This window comes from Epinephelus fuscoguttatus, linkage group LG22 (genome assembly GCF_011397635.1).
Source record: "Epinephelus fuscoguttatus linkage group LG22, E.fuscoguttatus.final_Chr_v1".
Classification (NCBI taxonomy): Eukaryota; Metazoa; Chordata; class Actinopteri; order Perciformes; family Serranidae; genus Epinephelus; species Epinephelus fuscoguttatus.
The window spans coordinates 5,054,862-5,076,964 of NC_064773.1; the positions used below are offsets into that span (position 1 = coordinate 5,054,862).

Below are 22,103 nucleotides of genomic sequence, written 5' to 3' on the forward strand. Positions count from 1 at the left end.
GCAGAGCAAAGACATTCATCATTATGACAACACACATACACACACATACACACATTGAGAGAAAGCGACACAAAGCGACGTTGCAGCTGGTGATGCGTGAAGACGACTCCATCACATCATATATCACACATACTGTACGTGTTTCCCGCCTAAATAACAATATTATGAACAAAAACAGTCATAACAGAAATGACGGAGGGCTTCTACTACTGTTGCTGATACATTTCTCCTCGGTCCTCCGTGTGTGTGTGTGTGTGTGTGTGTGTGTGTGTCATCCTCACAATCTCACAATAGAGAATGAAAAGACCTCTCTCTCTGTTGCTTGGGAGAAAGATAAAACTGCCACCACCACCACAGCCACCACCGATTCCCTTTTTTTTCCTCTCATTTTCTCTTAATCTCCACATCAGATAAGACACAATTCAAATCCGACCAGCTGTCTGTCCGGGGAGTTGAATGCTGTCAAACCATCACTCCTCCTCCCTCTTTCACACCTCTCCCCCTGTAATTCTCCTCTCCCAGTATGCCCACGTCAATTTTCACCCTCCTCCTTCCCCCCACTCCTCTTCTTTCACTTCTATGATAACTCTAACACATCAGTTTGATCATGAAGTAGCCATGAAGCGTTCTCTACCTTTAACATCATGGTGAAGACACACTGTTTGTTTCATCACTTGTTTAATTTGCAATTGATCAATACTCTGTGATCAATAATTGACTGTGCAAAGTGCTTAACCTGAATTGATCTGGATCAAACCCACCAGGGTGTTGCAGAGTTTCTGGTGCTTATCAGAACGAGGAATTACCACATTTTCTTTTGCTTATATAATCTTTTTTTTTTTGTTATGTTGCAAGTAATGTATGTAATTTTCAAAAAGCACTCTGACAAAGGAAATGACTGAGAAGGTGCTGTAGGGTGGTAATCTGCAGCCCTTGACGAATGTCTTTTCTGCAATCTTCCAATAAGTGGGATTGTTGAGGTTGAGGCTGATTTTGTCCGACCAGGGTCCATTATGAATAATGTTATTTTAGCCATTGAAGAAAAGAGGGCACCAGCTGAACTAGTGTCCTGCTCGCTATTTTGCAGACGTTGGAAGTAAACTAGATCAGTGGTTCCGAACTGGTGGGTCGTTGTCTATTCTGAACGGACCTCAAGTGACTCACGAATGCGTCTGGGAATTCCCGGCACGGACTTTTTATTTGGAAGTGCCATTTCCTGCTGTTGAACTAGCGACTAACGGTAAGTCACTTGACAGAGACAGCAAACTAGCTTGCTGACATGTTCAAAAGCAAGTATGACGCTGAATGTATTAGACTGTGTGGACCTTGAACTACTGAGTAGGGAGACATCTGAACCCTGTGGCTGGACCAGTTGGGGACCACTGACCTAGGTGACCTCCACTGCGCATTAGTTATTAGTGGGATATCACGAACTGTAATATCCTTTGAGTGTCCAAAACTTGGCTAAATCCTGGACAGCGCTGTTCAACCAGATGACTCTTTTTCTATATGCCGATCTGACAGAGCGAAGGACTCTGGCGAGAGGAGAGGAGCTGAGAGCTTTGTGGTGAATAAGGACTGGTGTGACAGTGGAAATGAGAGGTGTTTGGGAGGAGCGACCATGCGGCCATCTTGTTGAGGTCGGGATGTGTGGACAGTTAAATCATTCCACAGCCAGAAACCATTGATTACCAGAACCATCCAGAAAGACAGAGACAAAGATTTAAAGCAGCAAGCAACGATGTAAGAAAGGATTATGTTACAGTGCCTGAATTGAAGTGAAGTCTGGTGTTCACCACATTGCGTTTCCTCTACAGTGACATTTGGATTAAGGTTTGTTAATTTACATTGTAACGTATCCAATTGTAAATTAGTTTTAATGGGTTTCATTGCAGTCTTTGGGTTTCCATGAGATAGTGTTTGATGAGAGTCATGCCGTCCTTACACCAAATCAATTAAGTGTTGAGGTCGGAGTAAAGTCATGAGAGTTCTACCTCAGTTGGTGCGAGCTCTCGTGATCTTGATTGTTTGGTGTAAGGTAGTCATAAAACTCAGTCCTAGCTGTCTTAAGTCAGTCTTTCAGTCGTCTTGACAGTCCAACAAATCAAACATGTTTAACGTTATTGTCCTTTTTTAGTCTTGGCTCGTGTTAAAGGGAAATTTCGGTTTATTTCAACCTGTCTCTTATGGTTGTAAATTTGTTTCAAGTGACTAGTGACATAAAAATAATAGTTAGCATGTTAGCTGTTAGCCTAGATACAGCCGGGGCGCATAGTAGCGTCAGACCTGTTAAAACCTAAGTGAACGGGCAACCTTCAAGTGCAAAGTTAGTCCACTAAACAAGCTTTTTTCCACAAAGACCGCCTCATATCGTTAGGATAAATGTCAGAGAACATATAGAAAACCACATGTAAACGTGTTGTCTTACCTTACTGGTGTGCTGCCATGTTTGTTGTTTACCATTTAGCTCTGCTTTCCAAAGCACGGCCTAAATATATCTGGCGAGCTCTAGATAAAGCCCAGCTGGATACTAACGTTACTCCAGGTGGAGGTGTCTCGTCCTCGGTCACATCCAGACCTTGAAAATAAGGCTGCAACCGGTCCCATTCCTTGCAACAGAGGCATTCCTCTTCTGTGGGCACTGGGGCACAGCATTCACAGGTACACCACCAATCTCCAGAGCTACGCAGCCTTGCAGCAGCCATTCCTCCTCTCTCGTCCTCTACCTGTTGCACCTCTCTTTCTCTCTCCTCCTCCGTTCTTCAATTTCACGAAGCTCTTCGTCAGTGTATTCTGGCTCAAATAAATAAGGGCGGCCATCAAACTCTGCAAAATCAGATTCCTCCTCCACAAAGTCGAAGTCTGGCAAAAAGTCAGCCATTATTCTATAAATCTTTTATAAAATAAATGAATGAACTTTTCAGGCTACTGTCCAGTTCTGCCTTCCAGCTGTTGCTGCTTTCTCTTGCGAGATTTCTGCCGCGCTTTGGAAAGCAGAGCTAGATGGTAAACAAACATGGCAGCACACCGGTAAGGTAAGACAACACGTTTACATGTGGTTTTCTATATGTTCTCTGACATTTATCCTAACGATATGAGGCGGTCTTTGTGGAAAAAAAGCTTGTTTAGTGGACTAACTTTGCACTTGAAGGTTGCCCGTTCACTTACGTTTTAACAGGTCTGACGCTACTATGCGCCCCGGCTGTATCTAGGCTAACGGCTAACATGCTAACTATTATTTTTATGTCGCTAGTCACTTGAAACAAATTTACGACCATAGGAGACGGGTTGAAATAAACCGAAATTTCCCTTTAACAGTGAAGTTCAAAGATGTGAACATTGTCAAGAATCAATAGCAGTAAAGGGGAGGTGCCCAAAAGTCTCGACTCTCTTGTTCTGTGGGAAAAGGAAGACAAAGTGATGGAGTTGTGGAGTTAACAAGAGTCTGTCTTTAATTCAGCGTGCATCTGATTCACCAACCAACACTTTAGTGATACATCTTAATTTTAAAAACATCTTATTCCCACTTTCTCTTCCAACTAAAATAACACAGCTAACGAATGGAGCCTGGCAGTGAGTTGAGGAGGAAAAATCCAAAATGCAGAGTGTTTTACACAGATGCAGTTTATCTTTGTGGATTATACTGATGCCGAATTGATGAGAATACTGATGATAATTGATGCCTTTTATCTAGTGTTTCTAGAATTATGCGTTCTTGCAAAGATGTAGGGAACTGTTAATATGCCACACTTGTTAAAGGGAGTTTGGTGTAGCATTCCCCACCAGATGCAGGAAGGGAAAAAAAGGAATCCAGGTGTAGTCTTGCAAAAAGTAACCTTGCAAGATCCCCAGTCTTTGCTGCAGGCTAGTATTACTTTTGACACGACATTCAAGTTTAACTTAAATAAATTAATCAGCCCACCAAAGTTAATACAAACAGACAACCCTTCCTTCAGCCCTCCCTCTGAACCTCTGTCCATCCCACCCCCTCATCTAAACAAACAGACACCAGTATGTATATTTCTCACGAGAACTCGATGTTGTCCGTCACAGGACTCTTTCAGCTGTTGGCTTCGTGATTTGTGTCCTTTCAGGCCTGTGAGTGGGTCAGGAAGGGGAAGAGAAGATACGAGTGGGTGGGGTGGTCGTAAAGAGAATCGGCGGTCAGATATACATTCTCTCGTCTGAGAGAAGCAATGGTTCGTCTGTGTCTGTGTCTGTGTCTGTGTCGGTGGTGGGCTGTGTACACACTTGGCGAGAATGTGGCATTTTCAAGCATTATTGTGAGTCTGTCTCATGTTTTCTTTAGAACACTGTGTACTTGTTAAAGTTAGCAACCTTGTGTTCTTGTTTCCTTGGATTTTGGCTACATATTCAGTCATCTCTGTGTGCAAAATAAATCACTGCTAAATACTGACTGTCCTGAAAGCTTAGAAGTGTGATAGACCTTTGGAGGAGCTTAAAGTTTCGTACCAGATGGGGATTCGAGGCAGTGTCTGAGGAGGTGAGGGGGTCACATATTTCCCAGAGAGAGACCCGAGTCTAGGCTTCACAGTCGGGCTTAGAGTGGAAAGCAAAGGGCAGAGGTCCTGCTCCATTTTTCCTGAATCTCTCACTTTACCCCCTTTTCATGTTCCCAGCCCTGATAGGACTGGATGGAGAGAGATTAGACTGTTGGTTCCACTTAGTTCTCATATGATCTCAGCTAATATTTGTCAAGCTTGATGTTGTCAGAGGTTGTCAGCGTCAAGCGGGGGAGTCGCTACAGGAAGCGGCGAAGGGCCTGGAAAGGGAATGAAGCCAATTCCAGTGGAAGGGAGTCAAGGGGACGACATGAATGCAAATGTGTACATTGCTCCTGGAAACTGGCGCCATTAAACACAGTAACACAAACAAAATCAAAAGATCACCACCTCTCGCGAGCTAAATAGCCAGGATCAAGAGGCGTGTTCACGTAAATACAAAGTGCCATCTCCATAAGCGCTATCTGGTTCAACCTGTCCGCCTCCTCAGCAGCTGGGTAAGAGGGCACAGATAGGCCTGTCTGACACCGGCGACACACATTATTCATAAATCCTTCACTGCGGGGCAGATATACCCGCAACTGGTGATGCAAGACACATCAGGAGGAGGAAGGAGAAGGACGGCTGGGGAGTGTGATGGCTTCCTCGTCCACCCCTGCCGGTTGTGCGCGGGGCCCACGTCGTCAGAGCCCATGACACTGATTAATGAGAAAGCCGTCTCATCACTATAGCATCAGGGTAATAGACTACATGGAGAGTCAATGGAGGGAGACTCCGCGGGGTAAAGTGCAGGCCCTGGCCTTATATCAGGGTGGAAACAGGAATTCTGTGATTTATGCAGTTTTATATCATGAAACACTTGTTGGTATTTTCGATCTCGTATAGTACACTTCTATATGAATGCCATGGCGATAAAGAGCAGTGGTTTTTTGGCTTGTGCTGTTCTAAGGGAAGTGGGCTGCATTCACATTTCAAGCAAATGTGGCCCATATTCGATTTTGTTTTGCTCTCATGTGACACAGAAATGGATTTTTTTCCAATCAGATCTAGGCAACATTCAAATGTGGCCCTAAATGCGATGTCTGACCACTGGCCTTGCGACCGCTGTGAGAACGTTCGTATCTGAATCTAGTGTTTTAGCAATTCCTCCATGGTTTTTCCACGTCGTACTTCACTTAAGACCCAGTCTCCAGCCAGTACAGCCCAACTGCCAGACACCTTCTGACGGAGACAGCTTACCTACATGCCTTGAAGCACCAACAGAGATATCTGAAAGTAGCCTTGGACATCCCCACCAATCCTGCCTCCTCTCCCAACCACGCCCACACTTCTCTCTCCACAGAGCGACCTGCAATAGCTGCTAACAGAGCTACCACTATGGCTTCTGCCTTCCTTCACCTTCTCTCCGTCAACTTCAACATGTGACGAATTGTCATCCGACCTCTGCAGCAAATCATTCCAGAGCTGAACACTTGCACCGCTATGTCACTCATTTTTTTCCCCAAATGAATGTTTTATTCTCACATATGTGTGACGCTATTGGTTGCAGGCATGGGTGTAGATTTCTGGATGGGACACAGGGGACATAATATTTAGAACATGTGCATTTGTCCACCCCCAGTAAAAACATGACAGTAGCACAAGACGTTTATCTTTAATTTGAAGCATATCAAAGACATTTGCACCATAAATTGATGCAGAAAATACAGAGGTTGGTGCTCAAAATGCTCTGTGTCCCTACAATGTTGAACAAAAGCTGTGTCCTTGGTTACACGTGAGGCATTTGTGAACAGTCGAGGCAGGAAAATCATATCTGGGGAACGTAGACTTAGAGAGTCCGAAAAAAAAGATGTTTTGAGCTTTTGAGTCTCTTACTTACTCATCATGTGACCCCTCAGATGAATCTTACAACACGGTGAGTTTATAATGATGTCGGCAGTCTGTTCTAATGCACTGCTTGTACGTTTTCCTGTGAAAAGTAATGCATCAAATTTCGTACATATCCCACATAATCACGGGCCAGTACTTTGTGACCAATCCATGCATTTGGGAGGGCCACGTTTACGTGACCAACGCACTGATGGGAAAAAAATAGGAAGTGGACTTGTAAGGTGGCAGGTTGGGGCGGTGGATGGGTCACAAAACACAGGACTTTCACCAGGACACTGATGTTGAGAACCATGTGAACTTTGAGTCAACGTGTTTCTTTCCCTAAACACGTAACTTTACGTCAAGTATGTGACGCAATTTGTGGGATGCTAAATCTTAAGGCCTTTGCACACTGAGTCCGTTATTTATAACCGAAATTCTCGAACGTTTAAAAATAAATACAGCCTCATGTAGCGTCAATCACGTCTGCACACTGAGGCCACATTTTTGTGCGTTTGTCGCATCCGTCAGAGTCTTCAGAGACGTTTGACCAAGAATCATTGACGAAAATGTCGAGACACAGAATCATTTCATAACTCAGATTGCTACGTTCAACAGGTCAGATAGTAATATTCAGGTGGATGATGATGATGAAGAGGAGGAGGATGTAGACGGCGAACAGAGGGTGGAGGACAGCTCCGCCCCTTCATGCAGCTGCGGCGCCAAATGAAAGACAGGGAGGAAGTGGTGACTCCAGTTGAGAGAGGCAAAGGAGGAAATCTTTTCATTTTGTCACGTGCTGCGGATTTTCCCAACGAATACAATAATAAAAAGCATCGGAATCAGTGTCGTCGCGATTATCTTTCAGATGATGGATTAAAAAAACACATCCGTAAAACAGACTGAGTGTGCAAAGGCCTGTGTATGAATTCTACATGATTATTTTTATGGGATTACAATAGTCAGCCGTGCTGCTGTGACTTTATTACACTACATGTGATATTATTATTATCTTCGCATGACATCCTCACAGTGACACGGGACCAAACAGCGGGTTTACAGTCTACGATCAGCGAATATTTCACTGTAACTCGTCTCCACAGTGTCTAATGTGAAACAAGTTCGTCTCCAGCTGCTTCGTAATTTCATAACTTTTGTGATATTTGTCCAAACCCCTAAAATGCCTCCTATTATGACTCCACTAAATCTGTTTTTCACAACACCTCCCACACACACACACACACACACACACACACACACACACACAAACACATTCACACTTCATTACGTTTGCTCTATTCTTTTACACCATGAGTCACCACAAGTTAAGTGCAGCAATCCCAACATTCACTGTCAATTCCAACACTGATATAACACAGAATCAGAAGATGCGTACAGCATGGTGAACATTTTCTCTGCTGGGGGAGAAAAAAGAGAAGAACATGATCCATCAACAACTAGGCGCTGTGAGCTGAGGGGACATAAGTGGGACATGCACTGTGGAGGAGGAGGGAAAAAACGCATGACCATGATGTCGGGATGAAAACCTCCCTTTGTCCCTGCTCTAGAAATTCCGGAGTTTAACTGAATTACTGCAAATCCAATTGAAACACACGGGATAGCAGTCATCCATGCATTCCTGTGTGTTCTCAAAAAGAGCCTCTGTGTGTCTGTGTGTGCATTTCTTTTTCCTGCAAATGCAAGTGTCCAAAGTGTGGAGAATAACATGCGCAAAAAAAAAAAAAAAAAAAAAAAACACGCCTAGTGGAGTTAAATCATGTGGCTGAGATCACTCCTGTCTTCCACCCCTAACCGATGGAGAGAGCACAGAGATCGGCTCCGTGCGCTCCCATGCCCGGCTGCACGCTCCCGAACCCGCCGCTTCCAACCCAGCGAGACCCGGGGAAATTATAATGGGCGGCTGCCGCAAATCAAAGCAACTTCCCCTCCTGTGTTCCACGGAGCGAGCTGCTGGTGGAGGAAGAAGCCGATGCAGAGTCGACCTGCCCGGCTCCAACAATTCCACCGACATGCGGCGGATAACACGAGCTCCATAAAGACAAGGTTTTTATTCACGGCGGTGGCGTTAATTCCCCCCATAATGGCGTTCATTTATCACCATCCTGTCTATAGCTGATAACAGCCCCCGGGCGCTCCTGCGATCCCCGTGCAAATTTATCGACGGATATTAATAACAACAAGCCATAACTAACACAATAACACACACATGCAGCCACGCCGGCTATTGCGCTAATTGTGACCCCGATTCCAGTCGCATATCCCAGTCAGCGGAGCAACGTTTCCACATCGGACAGCTGCTTTTCAGGACAGTAAAGATCTCTCACACACACACACACACACACAACACACACACACACACACACACACACACACATAAAAAACACAGACATCACGCGAAGAAGAGAAAGAGATGGAAAATAACTCACATTCTGTCTCCGGGAACAAGCAGGCGGCTCTCCACCATCATATCGGGCAGAAAATCCAGATTGTAGGATGAAGTCATGTTGCCTGCCTGCCCTGTGTATGTGTGTGCGCGTACAGTATCGTGGATGTGTGTGTGAATGTGTGTGTGTATGTGTGTGTGCGCCTCCGCCGCTGTGCGCCCTGCCTGATAAATAAAAAGGAGCGTCGCTCGCTCTCGCCCAAACGGGAGACGGAGAGGGACAGGTGCAAGAGCCGAGGCCTCCCCAAAGGCAGTGTAGCCAGCCGCACACACACTCTGTCCGCATCCAGCAGTTGTCACATTCTCCTCCTCCTCTCCCCCATTCGCGTCTGCTGCCTTTTTCTCTTCCGCCGGTCCTGTCTGGAAATCCGCTCTGCAACAGCGCAACTGACGGACTGTTGGAGAGCCAGGTGCCGGAGCCGGGGAGGCGTGGCGCATAACGCTGCAGCTGATCTTTAACTGTTAGGGCTCCTCAGCCGGAGATGGCTCCAACCAGTGAGTGTCTCAAACCGTCAGGCGTCATGATGGACACGGATGTCCTCAGTCTACATTGCCTTAAATAGAAGGTGGTTTAAATGATGTATATTCACATGTTGGTATCTTCCAGCACAAGATATCCACTCACTCAAGACACACCCGTTAACCGCTGGATATAATTAACCATTAAACACCTTTTCTCATCAGACAACCTGCTTCAACACATTTAACCATCTGCAGACAAAATTAGTGCCAATTTCACAAGTATTGCTCAAGATTCTGGAGCGACTATTGATTTAACTGTCCACTGCCCACCAGAAATAAACGCTGGCACTGGTATGTTTCTGCAAACCACAAATGTTACATTTGTACATGTCATACAAGTGACGTCAAATATGAGCTGACTTTGTCACCATGAGGCGGAGGGGATGGTGGATGGCGTGACACCTATGCAAGATGGCTGCCAAGCTGCTGACCAGCAAACAGCTTGGTCTTCTATGTGAACCATCGCTGTGTTTCCAGCATTTTTTTTTTTGCGACCTGCACTTTGCAGACTCCAAATTTGGGTGTTTTTTAGCGCCCCCTCACTGTGTTTCCAGCTGAATTTTTTTGACCCCAAAACATGGATGTGTTTTTTAGGAACATGCGGCTGTTTCGTCTAGCGGCTTTGCAGCCCCCAAATGTGTTTTGTTTTTTAGGGACCCATCGCTGTTTTTGCAGCGACTTATTAGCACTGAATATGGGTGTTTTTAGCAACTTGTCGCTGTGTTTCCAGCTGCTTTTTTTGACCCCCAAACATGGATGTTTTTTTAGGGATATGGGGCTGTTTTTCCAGTGGCTTCTCAGCCCCCAAACATATTTTTTAAGGTACTGGTGGCTGTGTTTCCAGCGGTTATTTTTTGCCCCCAAATGTGGGTGTTTTTGGCAACCCGCACTGTGTTTCCAGCAGTTTTCCAGCCACTAAACATGGGTGTCTCTTTAGGCACTTAGGCTTTCAGCCCCCAAATGTGGGTGTGTTTTGGCAACCCATGGCTGTTTTTACAGCAGCTTATTGTCCTTGAACATGGGCGTGTTTTTTGGAAACCTCTCACTCAGTTTCCAGCGCCTTTTTTGGGCCTCCAAACGTGGGTGATTTTTGCAATCTGTCACTGTGTTTCCAGCAAACATTGGTCTCTTTTTAGGGACTCGCGGCTTTTTTCCCAGCAGCCTATTAGCCCCCAAACATGGATGTTTTTAACCACCCCTTACTTTGTTTCCAGTGGCCATTTTTTGGCCCCTAAACATGGGTGTTTTTGATGACACGTCACTGACTTTCTAGCGGATTTCCAGCCCCTAAACTTGGGTGTTTAATAGGGTCCCATGGTTGTTCTTCTCGTGGTTTATTAACTTCCGTACATGGGTTGTCAATACGTTTCCAGCGACTTCTTTTGGCCCCCAGAAGTCACTGGTTTTTAGGAACTTGTGGCTGTTTGTCCAGCGGCTTATTAGCTCTCTAATGTGGGTGTCTTTTAGTCAGCTGTCACTGTGTTTTAAGCCGATTTCCAGTCCCCAAGTGGGGGTGATTTTAGGGACTCAGACATGGTTGTTTTTTACTGACCTGTCGCTGTTTTCCACCGGGTGATAGTGCCATAAAATGTGGTTGTTTCTTACTAAGACATAGCTGTGTTTTCTGCCAGGGATACTGCCATGAAAAGCAGTTATTCTTAATTCCAAAATATGATCTTTCCCTTGTTTTTTTTTAGTAAACCTAACATGTTAACCACAGCTTTGTTGAAATGTAACATTTCAATGTATCCACTAAATGATAATGTACAAATGTAACGCATCTATGTTTCACATTAAAATACAATGCCAACATTTTGTCTGATGACTGGGTTGCGATCTATTGATTATTCTCTCCGTTAATATATTAGTTGCTTATAAAATATCAGAAAATCGACATGAATGTCAATCAGTGTTCTCCAAAGCCCAATATGAAGTCCTCAAATATCTTGCTTTGTCCACAGCCCACAAAGATATTAACTGTCATAGAGGAATAAAAAAAGAAAAAAATGAAAATATTCACATTTAAGAAGCTGGGTTTTGTTTTTTTTATTTTTCTTAAAAATTATTCAAACCAGTTAACAGATTATCAAATTAGTCAGCAACTGATTCAAAAGTTGACAATGAATTGATAAAAACATTATGTGCTGCAGCTCTGAAGCTGATATCTTTGTCATTAGACCTTAACAATTATAAAGTGTACTACAAAAAGCACATTGTTCCTCAAACAAGATTTCCCTTACTAAAAAAATAACAGAAAGAAGTGAAAACAAAGGACTGGGTATTAGGTACTGTTATTATTTTGCCATGAATCTTTGTTGCTAACGGTCTTACGTTGTTTATCTGTAAACCATTGCTGGTGCTGATTGTTGTGAACAGGGTGCTTAGTAAGTATATTACTGTATAGGAGAGAATCTGGACCATAAATGATGCTGTAATGTGAAATATATACATATTTACATAGTGTATAGATTTTTGATTGATCTTGTTACTGTGCAGAAATTCTCATTTCAATGTGGCCACTGTGTTGAAGTAGCAAGCTGAGGGCTCTAACAAGAAATCACAGGGTTGCCTGACAAAAAAAAGTTGAATATGGCCCAATGTGTGCTGGCAATTAAATATGTGTGTGCAGAATTTTGATGACTGATGAATCCTCAAACCCATTATTACCTAAACTGGCCTTCCTGGATCACATTTTATTATCTCACTGATACCTGAAATGCTCCCACACCAGCGCATGATGGTTTTGTTAAACACAGGGCTGTTTTCAGCCTGACCGCCCGCTAAATACAATGCACAATCATGATTCAGAGCATATAAACTGCAGACTGTCAGAACAGAGCATCACACATGTGACTTAATAAAAGCACGGCCAGTTAGATGATTTACAATCAAATGAGTTGGCCAAATTTGGAGAGGTGCAATTACGCATGGGGATAGCCTAGTAATAATGAACCAGCTCATAATTTGCTGCAAAATTGCTGACTCTATTTTACGCTGCGTTAATTGTGTGGATCCAGCATGCCTCCCTGTGGAACCGGAGTGGGCTTGAATGCACCCCTGTGCAGCACATCTACCAGGTTGCCCCATTTCCTCCCTCCTCCATAGGAGAAAAGAGGGGAGGCACTCCAGTAAAATAATGAGCCTCTCTTAGACTGAGAGAGGCGGCTCTCTGGGGGAAGAATATGAGTATCTGGGTCAATGGGAAAAAAAAATGTGCTCAGTATGCACACATACAGCGGGGTAAGTGTATGGCGTGGGTGGGACTTGGCCTGCAGCTCTGCTCGGGGGTCAGTCTGCATGTTTGCTTGCAAGGAGCGAGGTCAGAGTATGGATGGGAAAGGCTGATCCTACATCAGCGCCTCAGGGCTCGCAGCGTCCCGCGAGTGGGGACGACGCTGCATGTTTTACCGCACTTGACCCCTCGCAGAACAGGGGTTGTCCGGGACGTTATGCAGCATCATAATTGGCTGCGTTTCCATGTTCAGGTCTGAGATGATGCTCATGGCTGTTGTTTCAGAGGACGACCCATAACCGAACCCAACTTGTTCATGAACTGACAACAGCAGGACGCAAGGTAACAGTGAAATAAGACAGCACAAGATTTCAGATACACCACCGCTTCTTTTGTCTAAACAGCACATCCGTTATTTCCCTCTCATTGCATCCAACATGTTCAGGATATGCTCACAAAAACTACAACTCCTACAGAATCTAGGCATGCCAACGGGATATGGTTTTATTTGTAAGTGCAGCTTTTTAAAAAATGAGTCTCAGAGATGGAGGAGGTGAAGAGAATTCTGTTTGTGATGCTCAAAGCATTTAAGATATACATTTAAATTTCAGCAGCCATATGTCCTTTATACCTGGGGAAGTCCATAGACATCAATAGTCTTCACTGAAACAACTTTCGACTTCAGAAATAGTATGAAAACGTTGACCACAGGGAATATTTTTGGTGTCTGTCTATAGATCAATTTTGCCACTCTTCAGTTCAGTAGTTGTACATTAGCACTATGCTGTACCTCAAGACAGCTAATAAAGTATTCATGCTACGCTGCCGCTCTGTATCACCATGCATGTATTGAAAGAACTACACATAACACTGAATGCAGGGCCCTGTTCATTCCTACGAGAGTTGCTCAGTGACACATGGAGCCAAAATGGTTCAACTGCCACAAACAAAATTAACCAGATGATCCAGGGATTATCAGGACTACTTCCACACGTAGATCATGTGCACTAGAGACTTACGGCGACCAAGCGTGGCCAAGTGGCTAACTTCAGCCGGCTGAACAAATAATTTCTGGTTTAGCGTGCCAGTAGCTTGAAAGGGAATGCGGGGATTTCGTCTTGCAGCTCTTCTAGACCTTCCAAATGTTTGATCCGACCAAAAGGATCGGATCCTGATAGTGTCTTTTTCAGGGGTCGTGACGCTCAAAAAATGCATCCACTGATTTACAAGCGTCTCTTTCCCAATGTAAGTCTATGTGAACAAGTCTTTTTGGGCCATAGGGCATCACGTGACAGACCCCAGAAACTGCAGTACCACTGTTCGGCCACTATAAAAATTGGCTTCAAAGCCTGGTGCACTCCCTGGGCGCCCCTGGACTGCGCACTACCTCAGGTGGAAACTATAAAATTGCTAGCCACTTAGCTGTTAGCAAAGCCAACGGAAAATAAAAGACATTTACGGCACAAAACATTAAAATTTCACCACCTCTGACTGGATAGCGCTTCGAAATGTGGCGCTAAAGCTCAATGAATCCATGGAGCGCTTGAGTTGTAGGAAAGCGCCAATTATATTTCAAGTCATGTTGTGTTTTTTTTTCTGAAAAATTAACCGAAAATGACACTTGAGACAGAGATCCTGAAACCTGGACGAACTATTCACATGGCTCGATACCGCTGCATTTTTGTAATTTGGCTGACCTGACCCTTTAAGACCGACCCAGTCACGTCACGGCTGGTATCTCAGGCAGGTGACTGCTGACATGCTGACATGCAAACAACTTCCAAAATGCAATAAAAAAAGAAATTCAACCATATCACAGCTGACTCTTCACAGGAAAAACACCTGTTAAGTGACAGCGCTCACTGTGATTACTACATGAGAGACTTCAGTGATAACCATCATTTAAAAACCTGGGTAATGATAGTAGGTATAGTGAGAAGCTGCATGTGTACGTTCCTCTGTGTTTGCCAAAGGCTTACCAACACCTGCCTCAACATTTGCAGGCGTGTCAGCTGCTGCGGCGGAAATGCATCGGGTTCGAGGCGAGTAGACTGGAACGCATGTTCTCATGTACGCCTGGTAAACAATCCTGCAATCAAATCTCCTCATTTGCTCCGAGTTCTCGACAAATCCTTTCCTCCTGTTCTCCAAACAAAATGCATCCATCCATTAATAAAACATGAACATACTCAATTTTCAATGTAGTCATGTGAAACCGGCGGCTTTAATATGCAATTTGTGTTGCAGCTGTTTAATATTGCATTTAATGTGACACACGTGTTTGTTAGCATGTGTGCGCCGCTGTAGTGCTTTCTCAAAAATATCCTGCACTTCCAGGAGCTCTGAAAGGCAGGTGATTTAAAAAGCAAATGTAATCGCTCGTGTTACTTTGGCATCACAAACCCAGTGTTGCATTTTATAAAAATCCACATGATTGAATCGAGAAAATCACTATTTATAAGATGAAAGTCTTCAAGAGGCTGAGAGTGATTACTTTTTCCTCTCCCTCCATTTAAGACACGCTGACCCTGACCAACAGGCTGAAGCTGATGTAAACACTCAGGTCTATGGAGGATCAATCCTGACCCTGTGCCCTGTGTATGACAATGGAGCCTATACACTGATAATGAAAGACCCATGCTTTATTCCTCAACCTTGGTATTCTCATGTGATGTGCACTGAATGGCGTGAGGACAGGAACACGTACATTTGTCCGTCTTTACAAAAGAACCACGGTCAAACAGCGAGCCCGCTCCTTACAGAGCTGTGAGCGCATTCATGGAGGTGAAGTTCGGTGAAGAACCTCTCAGTCCTGCATGTAAAGGTAAAGATAAGTCACGAGGACAAGATACAGCAGTGACAGGTAACTGTGAAGACGACGTTGCTGGTGAGCAGTGCTGCAACTGTTTGAATTGTTGTTATTGTTCACGATTCTTTGGGTAAATCAATTTATGGTAGGGTTGGGGTTAGGGTTAGGTATCGTGCTTGTTGACTTTGCTTAGCAACATCAGACACAACCTGCCGAGCACTTGAAAGCTGGCTCTCCGCTCTCTGCAGTGAGAAATGTTCATACTATCGGAGAACTTCAAGCCGGAAATATCACCTCAACAGAAAGTATTTAGCTGCGAACCAGGGCGTCCGAGCTAGCACAGCCTGTGATGCTAGCGCTAGCAGCCAGCCTCGTCAAGCCACACTCGATTAGGCGTTCAAACTGAGTCAGTCACCTGTGACCGACTAACTAACTCTGTTACATTATTGATTGCAATGGACTGCACACCAGTTTCAGGGGGTATACAAAGCCCTACGTGGGCTTGGGCTGAGCTACGTTGCTAACTCCATTGTTAACTATTTGCCTCCAAGAACATTGTGATCATTTGCTGCTGGTTTACTGGAAGATCAGGGATGCAGCCTTTGTCAATTAAAAGCTATGGAACACACTACCTATAGATATCACAGAAGCCAGCTATTAATATTTCTAAAAGAAAGCTAAAAACATATCTGTTCACTTTAGCCTTCAACTACCTCTGACCTCCTGATACAGGTCTGAAACTCTGTCTATGCTTCAAAATCTTACTTGATTTTATGATTGATTGAATTTTTAAAAATATTTTCACAGCAAAAGTTACTATATGTTACAAACATTTAGCAAAACGTCCCAGAGGCCAAAGCAACATCTTAAAATTAATTTCTAAAGCTTCTGTATGGCTGACCGCTGAACTATGGAAAAGTTTAAGACAGCTGCGATAATTAAGAAAGTCAGACTGTGGTAAAACTTTCCCCAAAAAATGCTGTCTTTCAGTATAGAAGTCTGGCAGGTGTTTGGAACGTAATGACACATCTGCTCAGTCTCTTCAAACCTTCAAATCATTTCAAACCTTTCCTGAAGACATTTCCTGAATTTTTTTTTCCTTTTGTTTTGCATGCCACCACAAACCTCCTGAATTACATCATCACGGCCTGCCAGAGGACCTCTTAAAAATGAAACATCACAGTCTGCATGTTGTCGCTAGCACAGAGTTCATCCTTCAACCACAACTGGCAACAAAGAAAGCGCCATATTTAGAAGACGACAGGAGAAAGACGTACAGGAAAACAAGATGTTTGCTGTATGAAAGTGAAACTGTTTACAAACTGACATAACTTTACATAGCTGTCCAACCCGACGCCTTAAAGGTATACTTCACTGCCCAAACAATCATTTGTATATCAATTAGTCATTCTGTGTTATGTTGAATTGTGACAAAAACTGTTTGTCTCACATGCCATCAGTAAACAAAGCATCAAAAAAATGAATACAATTCTTAATGAATTGAAGTCAGTGGGGTCCACGTTTAACAACAGCAAACTATATTCAAAACATCTATTTACAAACTCTCACACAACTCATGCAGTATAATCCAAGTCACAAAAATATTGATTTCAGCTTGCTGATCACAGAAGCTGTTGGTCTACCACTGCTTCAATCAGTTAGTTTGTCGTACCAACGGCGTCCACATAGAGCCTACCCTACGCCCTAGCCTGACGTGCACCTCCCAGGAAAACTAACTACATGTCGCGGTGACGCAGACCTCCTGTGTGTTTCTGTGAGATGAAACCATTTCCCTCAGTGGAAACAAAGCTTTTATTTACTTTAATTTCACAGATACAAAACAATAAATTGTGAAGACAATAAAGCCTCCACAAAAATAGCATTTTAAGTCTTGTGTGTGATTTATCCTGGCTTCATATGAGCAGAGGAAATCTCTGCTCGTCGCTAGGCTAATTTATACAATGTAAAATGCCATAGGCTTGTGCTAATAATGTTAGCATGTTATATTTGTTTGGAAAACGTGTTTAGTATAAGACAGTTGTTTTGTCAGTGAACCTTGTGAGTTGTAATGGAGCTGAATTTTGTAGCGTTACCTTTGTTAAATGTTGCTGTTGTCCCTGGTTTCATATGAGAAGAGGAAAAGTCTACTAGCCACGATGCTAATTTATACAATGTAAAATGCCATAGGCTTGTGCTAATAATGTTAGCATGTTATATTTGTTTGGAAAACGTGTTTAGTATAAGACAGTTGTTTTGTCAGTGAACCTTGTGAGTTGTAATGGAGCTGAATTTTGTAGCGTTACCTTTGTTAAATGTTGCTGTTGTCCCTGGTTTCATATGAGAAGAGGAAAAGTCTACTAGCCACGATGCTAATTTATACAATGTAAAATGCCATAGGCTTGTGCTAATAACGTTAGCATGTTGTATTTGTGGGGAAAATGTGTCCAGATAAAGACAAGTGTTTGTCTGTGAATGCTGCGAGTTATAGTGAAGCTGATTTGTGTACTTGTGTTTGAAACTGTCTCTATTAAGTCATGTTTAATGTGTGTTTAATGTGTGTTAACTTTAGAGCATAGAGCTGACGCACAAATAAAAATCCACAGTTCAAACTCACTTATGTCAGACAAGAACACAAGCAAACTAGCGATGAAGGCAGAAGTAGACCAGGAGCACCCGTTTTCAGTGAGGTAAGATTTCTGTTTTCATCGAATGGAATCTGGCTTTGAAGAAAACATAGATAAGTTTCACTGTCAGTTCAATTTTAAATACTAAGTTTAAGCAAAAATGGATGTGTTTGTGATGTACTGAGCGTACGACTGGATAAATGAGACTTGAATTATACCGCATGAGTTGTATGAGAGTGTGTAAACAGAAACGCAGACCTCTATTACCTCTATTCATAAAGGATTTTCTCAGTTTCTGGATTCTCGTTCACCCCGGGAGGCATGGAAGAAAAAGAAAGTTGTCTCTGAGAATTCAACATAACACGAGGTGAGTAACTGAAATACAAATGGTCATTTAGGGAGCGAGGTATTCCTGTCAGACGTGCATCCTTGAGCCTGTACTTCACTCACAGCCAGTGGTCTGACCCAGTGAACACATCACACATTGTGTTGTGCCATATTTTCTCCCTACTGTTGCTGTTGTTCGGCTCTTTTTCCCACCCTCACCCATCACCTCTCCTATCTCTCCATCTCTTCACCCTAGGGCCTCATGTTCTCCCAGATCCCGCTCATGGCAAGGTCTGCCTCTGCCCTCGCTTGCTCTCCTACTTTTGTCTTTCTCGCCTCTTCCCTCTGTCTAGTTATTTCTGTCTTCTCTCCGCCTTCATCTCTCTCACCTCGGGCTGGGGGGGCTCAGCTGCCCGAACAATACAAATCGATCACTTAGAAAGGAGGAGAGGGGAGGGTGGAGGAGGAGGAGGAGGAGGAGGAGGAGGAGGAGGAGACAGGGTGGGGTGAGGGAAAAGAAAGAGACAAAGACACAGAATCAGAAATAGGTGATCTTACAGAGCAAATTAAAAAAGAATCCTAAAGGAGCAACCGTGTTGTCGATCACACACTGTAAACTATCACCCAGGCCTCTCCGTGCTTCCTCCATGCATCTTACCCAGAGGAGAGGATTCTGGGTAGCTGATGGCGCCGGCTTTTCACACGTGAATATTTAATGAAGGGCTCATGAATAATTCAGAAAAGCAAGCAGCTGCGTTTGAGCCTAAGTGGACATGTGAGGAGCCCGAAACCAGACTGACCCTGACTGCTACCGTTCATCCTCACTGCTCAAACACTGTGGGAAAACACATTCTGATCAGTGTATATATTCTACGCTACACATCTGTGTGTGTGTGTGTGTGTGTGTGTGTGTGTGTGCAGATGAATCACTTCCTAAATGAAAGGATGATAGAGGCGTCCCAATCTAGTCTCCCCTCTACTTTCTTATTCTGTCAAGTGCACAACCCCAGACTGAGGACCAAACACAAACAGAGATGGATGCACACTCCTCCACATCTCCGCCGCACACTCTCTCCATCACTCTGGCTGCCACTCAACGTTCAATCTGCAAATCTCATTCCCATATTTTCTCCTCTCCCCCTCCATTTTCACGCTTTTCATCCGTCCCCTCCATCACTCACTCCACCTCTCCCTCTCCTCTCAGTCGGTTATGAATCCTTGCTGGACTCAGGTTGGGACACAGTGTTCCAGCTGACATGGATTCCCAGCTCCACCTGTGGGGCTGGAGGCTCGAAATGCTCGCTGACCTGCTTTGCACACGATTCGGACGTGTCACACAAACTCCAGCACACGGTGGCTGGACTGATGTATCAGCTCAGAGTGTTTTATTTTGTTTCACGAACAGATTTCTGATTAAATATTAAGTTGAGTATTAAACACCTTTCAGCAAAAATAGATTAGCACCTGCAGTTTCACTCTCGTTATTTACAAGCCAATGGAACTGTCACCACATACTTTAGCTATGCGAACCATATATTGTTATTTACAGGACGAGTTAGGCTACTCATAAATGCCTTCATTCTGCATGTGAGTTGTTCTGTACATGTATGAGGACAGTTCATTTGTGAGGGCAAAAGAAGGTTTTTCACAATTAGAAATTTGTCTGTATGTCCAAAGATTTCAAACTCACAGTAAATGGAGGTAGCTATACCCAAATTTTATTTTGAACATAAATAATATTCACCAACTGTTGGCGGATGGTCACATGACCTCAGAAACTTACTGATCTCAACCAAGTGGCAACCTACAGGGCTGAAAAATGAAGGCAGCGTGGAAGTGCCAGAAACTGCAGTTCCTCTAATGGCCACTTGAGGCTGGCTCCCAAAGTGAGTCAACCCCAACAGACCCCCGTGTTAAAATGCCCAACTTTACACCAGAAATAAACATGTTTACAGACTGGTACAAAAAGCAGTTTTGGTCTCTGTAAGTAATATCCCGTTCAGGATAACTGTACAGGGGGTGAATATTTATTTAACTCACCCGTTGACATTTTTATGAAGGCTTAAAGTCACATATAATTAAGGGCGGGGCGCTCTGAGTGGCAGGCCATCTGCTGATAGTGTCCTCTGCTTCTCAGTCAGATCCACCCTCTTGTCCAAATAACTTCTGGCTCCAAAAATCCAAGATGGCGACAGCCAAAATGCCAAACTCAAAGCTTCGGAACGGGAGTCTGAAAACTGATGGAAGAGGCTACAGTGGCTACGTCCATTATTTTTACAGTCAATTATCTAAACCAGTACCTGGAAATCCAGAGTTCTCGCGAGAGCACAATTTGATGCCCATGAAACTGAGCTGCACCAATCACATCGGTGTATCTGATATAGGCGGGCCAGAGGCAAGTTGAACAGATGACAACAGCGCTGCGACGACAAAGTCCGGAATCAGTCAGTAAACATTGCAAGATGGCTACGGATGAACACCAGTTGTTTGAAACGGCTTTGGCCGCTACAATGAACGAGTTAGACTTGGCTTTTTCTCTAAAAGAGGAACAGAAGACGGCGCTCGAATCTTTCCTTTGCAAGAAGGACGTTTTTGCTGTTTTGCCGACAGCAAGAGTCTAATCTACCAGTTAGCTCCGCTGGTGGCTAAGCTCTGGATACGTCACCCCGTGTATTGTTCTGATTGGTCGTAGTGCTATCCAACTGCGTGCAGTGATATTTTCAAATGCATGCTTGGTGCCGCCCCTCGAGTTGGGCCATTTGCATTACTCATAGCCAGACCCTAAATCTTTCTAGATTTGGGTCTGGATTTCCAGGCTAGCAAACCAGGGCTATTCAATCAGAAATGGGCCAGATTTTAAACCCTGGAAATGAAACATGTTCACAGTGAGCATCCTTTTTGAAACCTTTTTGAAGGTCGGGGCGGAGTGGGGCTGCAATGACATGCAGAGAGCAGGAGAGAACGTTAAAAAGAACCAATAACGTTGGAGCTTATCAATACTGCAGTCTATAGTTATTGTGCAACGGGGCCTGTTTAATGCCAAGTACCAATCCTTAGCTGGGCCACTGGGACACTGCTTCAGGGCCATCAATTGAAAAGGCTTGATGTGAACTTTTTTGCTATTGTTGGGGTGAGTTTCCTTCCTATGCCAGGACCTGCACATACACTGGGATGCCAGAGAAGAAAGGAGAAGACAAAGAGACAGCTAGAAAGGGCTTTGAACGCAAATGATGACGTTTGCTATTCAGCCCAGAAAGCTGCTGGTGAACGATAGCTGCGGGGCTAACGGTACAGCTAACATTACGAGCCAAGAGGTAGGTCAGGTCCTAACATGTACTGAGCTTTGGCCACCAGGGTCCCATCACACTCTGGGAGACGTAAACAAGACGCACTATGTGCACTGTGACCCTAAATGTACAGACAACTGGATTATTTTTAACATTAAAAAAGTTGTAGCTGAATTTGTAAGGCATAACTTTTGCATATAATATATAATTGGATCTATGGACATGAACCCAACGTGACCACCTGAGCTAACTAACTACTGCGGAGAGCAAGTCTCGCTGATTCCGTTACATCTCTGAGACAGAGGGGTGTGATCTGTGACTGGCTGAAAGGGTGAGAACAACTCATCCCATGCATCTGACCCTACATGACGACATGCACACACCTACACACCGCGTTACAGGACATTCCGATCAAGTACAACACTGTCGAGCAAATGCCTCCTGAC

The 22,103-nt window shown here is 44.0% G+C and overlaps 1 protein-coding gene across 20 annotated transcripts in view; it reads right to left on the reverse strand.

Annotated features, from left to right (window-relative positions):
- The window catches only part of celf2 (cugbp, Elav-like family member 2), a 328,160-nt gene that overhangs the window by 206,091 nt on the left and 99,966 nt on the right, over positions 1 to 22,103 (reverse strand). For 5 of the 20 annotated variants that reach the window (XM_049567258.1, XM_049567256.1, XM_049567252.1 and 2 more), the window contains exon 1: positions 8,840 to 9,339. The exons of 3 other annotated variants lie outside the window; for them this stretch is intronic. In XM_049567258.1, the coding sequence (XP_049423215.1) occupies positions 8,840 to 9,294 (455 nt within the window). In that variant the 5' untranslated portion in view covers positions 9,295 to 9,339. Of the gene's footprint in view, positions 1 to 8,839; positions 9,341 to 22,103 lie in introns of those variants that run through there. 12 more of the 20 variants (XM_049567253.1, XM_049567262.1, XM_049567260.1 and 9 more) reach the window with 5 other exon arrangements.